The 11,673-nt window shown below is 33.2% G+C and overlaps 1 protein-coding gene across 4 annotated transcripts in view; it reads right to left on the reverse strand.

The window, feature by feature from the left end:
* C2H1orf185 (chromosome 2 C1orf185 homolog) overlaps positions 1-11,227 on the reverse strand; it is a 31,007-nt gene extending 19,780 nt beyond the window's left edge. Inside the window, exons 1-2 of one of the 4 annotated variants that reach the window (XM_023630153.2) lie at positions 10,898-11,052; positions 2,972-3,077 (exon numbers count right to left, since the gene is read on the reverse strand). In XM_023630153.2, the coding sequence (XP_023485921.1) occupies positions 2,972-3,077; positions 10,898-10,955 (164 nt within the window). In that variant the 5' untranslated portion in view covers positions 10,956-11,052. Of the gene's footprint in view, positions 1-2,971; positions 3,078-10,820 lie in introns of all 4 variants that reach the window. The other 3 variants (XM_023630150.2, XM_023630159.2, XM_070260013.1) reach the window with 3 other exon arrangements.
* Positions 11,228-11,673: the final 446 nt, after the last annotated feature.

The raw sequence follows: 11,673 nt of genomic DNA on the forward strand, positions 1-11,673 counted from the left end.
TTATAAGGTAAAATAAATAGAACTTGGTGATGGTTCAAATTCAGTGGGGGTGGGAAAGAGAAAGGGAGATATCAAGCATGTCTTCTATCTTTAGAAAGAAAGAGAGGAAAAAAGAAACCCTTCCTTGACCTGACATTCTTCCCCGGCTGCTGCCCCATTTCTCAACTCTGCTTCACAAAAACAGACTTCTTGAAAGAGATGTCTATACTTGTCTCAATTTTCTCACCTCTTGTGTTTTACTCAAAGGTAAGCTTCTGAACCTTTCATTCTCCCAAAAGGTTTCAAGGTCACCAGTAACTTCTATGTTCCCAAATCTAAAAATTATTTCTTTATCCTTATCTTTCTCAACTTCTTAAGCACCTTCAACATAACTGATCTTGAAACATTTTCTAATTTTGACTTCCTTGATGCTACACCTTTATACTTTTCCTTCTCAGATGTTGTTGATTCTTCCTACTCTTTTGCTAGACTTCTGAGCTGAAGGGCACAGACCTGGGCTCTTCCCTTCTCTTTCAACAATCGTTCCCTGGTTAATGTCATCCAGTTCTATGACTTTAGATACCCTCTATACATTGATAACCTAAACCTTCAGCCCTGACTTCTCTCCTGAAGTTCATACATGCATATCCAAGTGTCTATTCGACATTTCCACTTGGATATCTAACAGGCTTTCAAACTTACAACCAAAATACAACTCCTAGTTTATCACCACTCTGTCAACTTGCTCCCCTCTTTAATTATCTCCCCATCAGTAAATGGCATGATCAACTACTCAGTTGCTCATGTTTTAACAAAAGGCGTTAGCATTAACATAGGTGTTAACATTAATTCTGCCATCTCACTTATCTTTCCTTTCCTCATCCAAGCCAACAACTAGCCCTGCTAACTTTACCTGCAAAACATATCTCAAATCCAAGCCCTTCTTTTCATCTCCTCTACTTCCATATTAGTCCAAGACACTGTCCTCTCTGACCTGGACTATGCAATAGTCTCCTAAATTGTCTCTCTGCTTTCACTCTTGCTCCATTAACATTCAGACTTCACAGAGAAGCAAAAAATTCTTTTAAAAACACGAATCATGACTCTCATACACTGCTGGTGGGAGTGTACACTCACTTTGGAAACTGTTCAGCAGTTTCTTATAAAGTTAATGATATAATCCAGCAATTCCACTCCTAGGTGTTTACCCAAGAGAAGTGAAAGCACATGTACAAAAAGATTTATACAAGAATGTTCACAGCAGACTTATTCCTAGGAGCTAAAAACTGGAAATGACCCAAATGTCCATTAATAGAAGAATGGATAAACAAACTGAGATATAATCATACAATAGAATACTACTCATCAATAACAACAATGAACTACAGATAAATGGAACAGCATAAATGAATCTCAAAAATATTATAAGTGAAAAAAGCATACATAAAAAGTCCATATAATTCCATTTATATGAAGCTCAAGAATAGGCAAAATTAATCTGTGGTGATAAAAATCGGAATAATAATTGCCTCTGGGTGGGAGGTGGGGAGCGATGCCTGGACAGGAGCATGAGGGAACTTTACAGGGTGATGGAAAAGTTCTGTATCTTGACTGGGGTTATGGCTACATGGGAATATATTTGTTGAAATTCATCATCATACATTTAAAATCGACATACTTTATTATATGTAAATTATGTCTCAAATTTTAAAAAGTGTTGTAAAAATGTAAATCATCTAAAGGTGACATTATAGAATCTTTAAAATGGGGATAATATTACTGCTACCCATGCGGCTGTTCCAAAGTCCAAATGGGATAACACATAAAGCACTTAGAACAGTGCCTAGTATGCAGTAAGCCCTCCGTATTAGCTATGATGATGACGATGATGATAATGTCATTCCCCTGCTTAAAACCTTCTAATGGCACAAATAACAAAATCCAAACTCCATATTCTAGCCTATAAATTCCTATGTGCTCTGGCCCCTATCTCCCTCTTCAATCTCATCACTATTTCCCTCTTTCACTACAGTCTATTCACACTGACCTTCTTTCTGTTTACTGAACAATACCAAGATCATTCCCATTTGGGGTTTCTGTACTTGCTATCCCTTCAGCTTAGAAAGCTCTTCCGTAAGCTTTTCACTCATCTGGTTCCTTCTTTTAACTCAGATCTCAGATTAAATACTGCCTCCTTGAAGAGACACCCCCTGACCACTTTATTTGTTCATTGTCTGTCTCCTCCCAGTGGCACTGAAAGTGTACAAAACAGGAAACTTGTCTGACTTGTTCACAGTTTCCTGTTATCCTTAGTACCTAGAACAATGGCAGGTACTCAATAAATATTTGTTGAAAGAATGAATAAGTGAGTAATTTCTAGTTTCTGATTTGCACAAGCAGATAGGTAGTATGTACTCATGTCCCAGATAGGGAACACTGGAAGAGTGTATGGGAAGATCCTGTTACAATTTACACTTTTTTTAAACATCAGACAAAGCAAATACTGAACTTATTAAATAATTAAAAACACCAAATTTTAGGGTTGAAAGAAACCGAGGTGGCAAGGATATTTTTTTTCTGTCTCTGGCAAAAGACCACATTTACACCATACCAGAGTATTCTGTCAGCAATTAAATATCTCCTAATGGAGTCTTTCCTTCTCAGCAATGTTTTTAACCTCTAAATTAGTAGTAAAAAATTTCTAGCTTTGTAATTCAAACCCATGTCTTCTAGACAATAAAATAGATCTCATTATTCCTTAAAATTTTCATGCAAGAAAATTGCTCTTATATTAGTTGAACTATTATACTTCTAGGACTTCTCTTTTTAGGCTATTTTAAACTTGTCAAGCTTTCCCTCCCCAGTCAAAGGGTCTGCAACCATACTCCAACTTACAGAATCAACACGATTATAGTTATTTAAGTTTAATATCACTTGAAGAAAACCTTTGAATTTTTAAAATAAAAAAAGTTAAAATTCTAATAAACCTTACCTTCGTTTGCAAATCAGGAACCACAAAGCTGATGCCAAAGCAAAGAAACCAATTCCCAAAGTAACAGCACCAGCAGCCAGAAAATAGGTTAAGTGGTTAAAAACACCTATACAAATAAATTATAAAAGATTATTTCATGCATGTTTCTTCATTCTCTAGGTAAAATTAAATGACATAGTATTTCAAATGATATTACATAGTATAGTGTTAAGACATTAACTAGGAGGTTGGGAGGCCTGAATTCTGGTCCTGTGCAATTCTAATAAATTTCAAGACCCTGAGTTTGAGAATTACACAGGGCCTCATGCTGATTAGGGCCTGGGGTGCATTTCTCTGACCCTGCCAGGATTTGAGACCTAGGTTTTGTTTTACACAGCTGTCACCTCTTTTTTTCTTATCTAGTTTTCTCCCTTCCCAATCTAGCTGTGAACTTTTATGTTATTTTTACAGTACTGGTCTTTGCAGTCCTCCAACATAAAACACTTCTCATTTTAAGGTTTCTATTATCAATCACTACAAGGAGGTAGATGAGGGTAATAAAGAACAAAAATGGGAAGTTTTTTTAAGATCTTGGAAACGTTTAAACATTTTATCTCTACTTTATCACAGGAACAGTAAAAGATCATAGCCAAACGCTAAATAAAAGCAATATAAAATAGTAGCATATCATACATTTATAATTGGAAAATATTATAGGAATTATATGGTATAACTCCTCCTTTTTACAGATAATAAACTTAAGGCCCAGATAAGAGAAGTAACTGAATTAAGGTTAGGCAGCAAATTGAAGCTAGTCCTCTGTTTTTTCCTATTATCTTATCCCTGCTACCAATCATCTTAATATTTGTATGTATTAAAGAAAATTAGAATAAAGAAAGCATGAGGTAATTAGAGTCAGGTAGATTCTGAAATCTGCTCCCTAAGCACCAGGCAAACTGTGGAAAGCTTTCACAGAAAGCTGTAAAGAACTCGAAGGGCCTTAACACAACTTAGGAGTATATAATTTGGAAAAAATCAGTTTAAAAGGATAAAACTAATAGAAGATCTAAATGTGTGAACATAAAAGTTCTGCTGAGGATATGACATGATAAAGTTGTTTCCATACTTGTGCTGTTCCCTAAGTAATTTGCAGCTTCCAAGATGGTGCCTCTCAAAACTTAGTTTTCTTTGGGTTCAGAAATGCCTACATTTGGGATTAATTAATAGTACCAAAAAAATTATACAAGGCTATTTATCAAAGCGATACCTATAATGCAAAAAAAAAAAAAAAATACACCTCTAAATGCCCCACATTAGGAAGTCAATTAAATAAGTTGTGATGATATATAAAAAAAATGCAGTATTCTTTAATTACTTAGTGCAGGGTTTCTCAATCTCAATACTATTGATCTTTTGCACCAGATAATTTGTTGAGGGGGACTGTCCTGTGTATTGTACCAAAGATGCCTCCAGGCATTACCAAATGTATTCTGGGGGGCAAAATTGCCCCAGTTGAGAATCACTGGGATGGTGGCATAAGGAAATATCAGATAGTGATAAATAATAAAAGCAAAGTAGATAAAACCCAAGTTTTAAAAAAAGTTAAAAAGACATAGGTATACTCAAATATAAAATAAAGATCTCTATGGACAAAAGGAGAAAAGCAACACAGAGAAATAAGTCAGGGCTAAAACCACAGGCATGCTAAACACTGAGACCTAGAGGCAGGAAGAATTAATGAAATGAAAGATAATACTGAGAAATTCACTCAATTACATAAAGAAATAAAAACATATGATAATGAAATGATGAGATGGGAAAAATTGAGAACATATAATATAAAACTAATAGGGGTTCCAAAAGCGAGAATAGAGAAGTAGCAGAGAAACAATATTCAGAGATACAAACTAAGGAGGTTTTACTTTAAAGAAATTTAAATTCACATACAGTAAAATTCACTTTTGTATGTGTGTATGTGTGCAGTTCTATAAGATTTGACAAATACAAAGAGTGTTTAATCACCATCACAATCAAGTTACAGAACACTTCCATCACCCCCCAAAATTTTCTCATACTCCCTCTTGGCAGTCAAACAGTAACTGCCGGCAACCACTGATTATTTTCCATCCCTATTCTCCATCCTTATACTTTTGCCTTTCCCAGAATTTCATATAAGTGGAACCATACAGTATATGGCCTTTTGAGTTTGGCTTTTTTCACTTAGCTTAATGCATTCGAGATTCATCCATGTTGTTGCATGTACCAATAGTTTGTTTCTTTTTATTGCTGAGCAACATTCCATTTTATAGATGTACCACAATTTGTTTATTCCCCAGCTTCTAAGAGACCTTTGGTTGTTTCCAATTTGGGGTTGTTAGAAATAAGGCTACTATATACTTGAATACAGGTGTTTGTTTGAACATAAGTTTTTATTTCAGTAAGGTCATGTAGCAAGCCTATGTTTTAATTTACAAGAAACTGCCAAACTGCTTTCCAAAGTGGCTGTACTGTCTTGCTTTCCCACCAGCAATACACAAGAGCTCCAGGTGCTCTGTATCATCACCACCACTTGGTATGTCAGGTTTATTTCAGCCATCTTAATAGATGTGCAGTGGTATCTCATTGTGGTTTTATTTTGCATTTCCTTAGTGAATAATGATGTTGAACATCTTTCCATGTGCTTATTTGCCATCCATATATCTTCTTCAGTGGAGTATTTGCTCAAATCTTTGCTGATTTTTCAGAATTCTTTATACATTCTAGATGTAAGTCCTTGGTCAGATATGTGATTTGGAAATATTTTCTCCCAGTCTATGGCTTGTCTTTTCATTCTCTTAACAGTGTCTTTCACAGAACAAAACTTTTTAATTTTGGTAATGTCCAATTTATCAACTTTTTTCTTTTGTGGATTGTGCTATGGGTCTTATCCCAGAACTCTTTACCTAATGCGGGTCACAAAGACTTTCTCCTATGTTTTCCTATGAAGATTTATAGTTTTAGGTTTCAATTTATGATTCATTTTGAATTGATTTTTGCATAAAGTGTGAGGTATGGGTCAAGTTCTTTTTTTTTTTTTGCATATATGTATATCCAGTGGTTCCAACACAACTTGTTGAAAAGACTATCCTTTGAGTTGCCTTTGCACCCTTGTGAAAAATCAATGAGCTATTTTTATGTCAATCTATTTCTGGGCTCTCTAATCTGTCCCCTTGTTATTTGTTGTCTATTCTTTCACCAATAACAACAATAATAATAATATCTAACATTTATATAGCAAGTACTATATGCCAGGCACTGTTCAAAGTGCTTTATGTATATTAACTCGTTTAATTCTCACAACAACTCTATTAGTTAAGTACTGTTATTTCCCCACTTTACAGATGAGGCAAAATGAGGTTAAATAACTTGCTTAAAGGCATACAACTGGTAAGTGAGGGAGCAGTGGTAAATTAAAAACTGCTAAAGTACTTCCTTACCTAGATTGGGTGAAGAATAGAGACACTGCATATCTTTAGATTTTGTTAGAAAAAATATTTAAGTATGAATGCTAAATATTTATCATAAAAGAGAATATCCAAATGGCTGATAAACATATGAAAACTTCTTTAATTATCAGGGAAATGCAAATTAAACCACAATGAGAAAATACAACAACTCTATATGATGCCTAAAATAAAAAAGACAGAAAACATCAAGTGTTGCCAAGAAGGCAGAGTAAACTGAATTCTCATTCACTGCTGGTGGGAATATAATTTTGTACAATACTTTGGAAAACTGGCACTATTAAACCTGAAAATATGCATACCCTATGACCTAGTAATTCTTAGACATATACTAAACTGAAGTGCATACATATGTTCACACAAATATGTCCTAGAATGTTACAGCATCGCTATTTGAGAGAGCCACAAATTGGAACCTGCTCAAATGTCCATGAACAGTTTAATGAATTAAAAAGTTTGAATTGATTTAAGAAGACGAAATATTCTATAACAATGGGAAAGAATAGACTACAACTATGCACAACAAAATAAGTAAGTTTCATAAATAATGTTGGGCAAAAGAAGGCAGACAAAGTTCAAACACAGACATGAGGGGGAGTTCAGGGATGGCTGGTAATGTTCTGTTTCTTGAACTGGGTGCTGGTTACACAGGTGTGTTCAGTGAAAATTCATCAAGCCTGACACTTACGACTTTTTAATAAACTAGACCTATATGTATCAGCATAAATAGAACCGAACAATATAATGTTCAGTGAAAAAAGCAATTTCCATACATTTATATTCAATTATTCCAATTATGTATTGATTCCATTTGTGCACATTAAAATAAAACACAAAATAATACTATTTTTAAAAATGTTAATGTAATAGTAAAATACACCAAATTCATTATATTAGTTGTGTCTGGGGAGAAAACAAAGAGAATGGGACTATGAATGGAAAATAAACTTAGACTTTATTATAATGCTTTATTTCTTTAAAAAGTTAAGGATCTGAGGCTTATATGACTAAAAAATATTTACTTAGTGAGAGATTCCATGAGTGTTTGTTATTCTTTGCTTTTCTGTTTTCACTTTTCTGGTTTTCTCTTAAATATTTAAAAAAATATTTTAAAAATATAAAAACAACATGACCTCAACTTTGTAAAAAGAAGAGAAAAGGAGAGAAATATATTTGTATAAGGAAAATAATAAACATTAGCTATTCCTGGGGTAAAGGCTTATATTTATAATTTCCACTCCAGACCTTTCTATATATTCAAATTTTCTACCATAGCATCTTAGAAAAATCAGGAAAAAACATTTTGAAGCTTCATATATAATTCCTGACTCCTTTGCTTGGATGCTGTAAGTCTCTAGTAGCACCTTCCCTGTTGTTATCACAAATTATAACCCAGTTAGCTTTCTCCTCCTTAAGATTCTGCCCTCCTCTCTATACTTTTTTTAAATTCTCTGTTAGGGGAAGAAAATAAGTGTGGTTAGTACACCATTTCAGTCCCTGATTTAAATGGGTCATTTACATCTCAGGGGAATTCCAATGAGGTATAAAGAATCTGAAAGTTTCCAAACCACTTTACCAAGATAAAGACAAATTACAGTTTTGCTAATACCTTCAACAAGTCACACTTTCTCTCTGAATCAGTCTGTGAAATGAAAAGGCTTGACTCTGTGATCACTGAGATCCCCTCTCACTTTGAAGGTTTAGTCAATATATATTATAAAGAAATATTATATACAAAGGTAGTATTTTTACTTTCTTAACTCTGCCCTTAAGTATCATATCTTAAGTAACAAATCCTCACTTTCAACAGTTACTCTATCATTTCACCCTGTTTCTTTGTCTTTAATAATTACTATCATAAATAATCTTCTTTACTTATTAGTTTACTGTCTATTATCTGTCTTCCTCTACTAGATGTCTTTTTCACTGTGGTATTTTCAGAGTTTAGAATAATGATTGGTTACTCAAGAAATGATTGATTATTCAATGAATGAATGATAGGCACTGTGCTAGACACTAGTATTACAAAAACGAATAAGTATGTTGGTTAGTAGGTAGGTCATGTGTAAAAAAGAATAAATGCAATAAAAATTATTATAGGTGTTATAATGAAAGAAATAAATACAAAATACAGATATAGGAAGATCTATAGAAAGGTAGAGGGAAGTTAAAAAAAAAGGCTCCATAGTTTATTTAAACATTGTCTGAGACTTTTTATTGCCAAACGCTTGCCAAGAATTAATGATTCAAAGATAGGTAACACATGATCATTGAGTTCACAATCTGGAGGGGACAAGACATTTAAACAGATATGTTCATCAAAATATTCTAAGTGTTATGATAATGACCTGTTGACAACGATAAGACAACAGAGGCAGTTTGAGCAACTGCAGGAACAGCTTCCTAGAGAGAACACCTGAGTTGAATCTTACAGAATGACTGAGAGATAGCCAGCCAGAGATTAAGTCTTAAACCAGGTAATGACTCTTCCATTTTAAAACAAACAAAAGTCTTTCTCTACCCATAGCACTGTCTAGCTTACAATTGATCCTTTTCTTACCATTTGCAGCCAAAACTCTTAAAATGAGAATGTCTACTTCTTCACAACTTTTATTTCCAAGGTCATTAATAACATCATTAACACTAAATTGAAAGATCACTATTGACCGTTCTCTCTATCTTGCCATGGCATCTATAACCTAAATTCACTTGGTTTTCCTCCCATTTCTCTGTTTATACCCTTATTGCCTTTGTAGGTCCCTCTTCCTCAGTCCACCTATCCTTCAACATATCTATATATTTATATATAGATATAGATATATCCTTTATATGTATATATCTATATAGATATAGCTATAGATATATATCTATACATGTCTATATATTATATAGAGAGGTATGCTATATATCTATACAAAGGATATATCTTTATATATATATCCTTTAACATATCTAGCTAGATCTATATATATAGATCTATATATACGGTAGATATATAGGTATAGATACGGATAGATAAAATATATAGGTAACATATATATCTGTATCTTTAACCAGAATTACTAGGTATTTCTACCAGGAGTGTTTCAGATTATTTTTTGCAGTGCTTCCAGAACTACAAGTCCTATTTTATTTTTTGAACATTCATTCACAAATTACCTGTTTATTATACTCTTTTAGGATTATGCTAGATTTCAGTCTCAGGTTTACTCCAATTCAACAAATATCTATTGAACACCAAATACGTGTGAGATATTGTTGGAAGTACCAAGTGAGAGATAAAAAGCCATTTAAACAAGAAAAAATCCTTGCTCTGAAGGTTTAAAACTCTGTAATGAAATATAAGGAGGGCTCATATGCAACCAATATAAAAAGTTGACCATACTGATTTTTTATACTTGGTACCTGCTCTGCTTGGATAAGACTAACTAGATCTGTGAAATTGGGAAAGTTGCTTATTATGTTGGTTGAATTGCAATGTTCTTAGTTGAGAAATGGGAGTCATACTATCTATCTAACAGAATGAGAGTAAGGAATAAATAATGTTGCAAGGAATCCATGACATAATAAATGAGAAGACATCTCAAATTTAACATGCATATATCAGGCCATAAAGCAAGACTCAACAAGTTTTATAGAATCCTCATTATACATCCCACATTCTCTGATAATTATGCAATTAATTTTGAAATTAATAACCTAACATATACGCTGGGAAAACCTTATATACTTGGGGAAATTTAAAATCACACTGTAAATAAGTCTTGCCTTAAAGAAGAAATCAGTGGAAATCTGCAGATACATACAACTAACCAGTAATGAATGCACTATGTATAAATACTTGCAGCAACAAAGCTGGAGCCAAACTCAAGGGAAATGTATGGCCCGAAATGCATATATTAGAAAAGAAAGCTGAAAAATAATGAGCTTAGCATCCAAATTACTAGTTGAAAAATGATCAGCAAAATAAACCCAAATAATGTGGAGGAAGGAGGTAAATAAAGAACAGAAATTAATGAAAATAAAAATTAAGATTTTTTGACAAATACTAGTAAGACTGATAAATCTCTAGTAAGATTAACCAAGTGAAAAAAAATCAAAGGCATTAAGTAAACAATATTAAAAATGAAGAAAAACATAATTGTAGTTACAGCAGAAATTAAAGTAAGAAAATACTTTCAACAAATTTATGCTAATATATTTTAAAACTTAAATTATATATACCTAAAAAGTGACTTACAAAACGTGACTCAAGAAGTAATAGAAAATCTAAATGAACGAGTATCCATTAAAGTGAATCAGCAGTTACAACATTTCCCCCAAAGAAAATAGCAGTCCCCAATAGCTTTACAATTTCTTCTGTATACCCATGATTCAAGTATTTCTTATCTTATACACGCTCTTCCAAGAATAGAAAGAGATTTCTGGCTGTTTGTCCAATTACTTTTTCCTCTTCTTCCCAGGCAAAAAGCTAGACTACATGTCCCAGTTTCCCATACCATTAGGTGAAGCCATATGACTGAGTTCTAACCAATGGAATTTGAGTAGAAGTGATGTCACAAAAAAAAACCTCCCAAGCACCTTTCTCCATGTTCTTTCTCCCTTTAGGCTGACTGGGATGGAGATGATCCCTAGGGAACTTTGGAAGCCATGTGTCATCATGGATCTAATTGACATTCATAAAACATTCAACCCAAATAAGGTGAAAACACAACCTATCAGGATTTGTGGGATGCCACTAAAGCAGTACTTAGGGGAAAATCTATACCAAACGACTGCAATATTAGAAAAAAATGAGTGAATAACCTCAAAAACAAGAATAAGTAGAGAAAAATAAGCCCAAAGTAAACCGATGAAAAAAAATGTTAAAAACCAGTGAAACAGAAAAACTAGAGAAAATCAATGAAACCAAAAGCTGGCTCTTTGAGATCTATCAGATTGATAAACTTCTAGCTAGACTGATCAATAAAAAGAAAAGAAGCACAAATTACCAATATCAGAAATGAGAGAGGTGATATTATTACAGATTCTACAGATATTAAAAGAATAATAAGGAAATATTATGAAACAACTTTATGCTAATAAATTTAACAACTTAGACGAAATGGAAAAATTCCTTAAAAGACATATATTTCCAAAGCACACTAGAGAAGAAAGAGGTAACATAAAGAGACCCATATCTATTTTAAAAATTGATATTGCAGTTAAAATTCTTCCTAC

This window comes from Equus caballus, chromosome 2 (genome assembly GCF_041296265.1).
Source record: "Equus caballus isolate H_3958 breed thoroughbred chromosome 2, TB-T2T, whole genome shotgun sequence".
Classification (NCBI taxonomy): domain Eukaryota; kingdom Metazoa; phylum Chordata; class Mammalia; order Perissodactyla; family Equidae; genus Equus; species Equus caballus.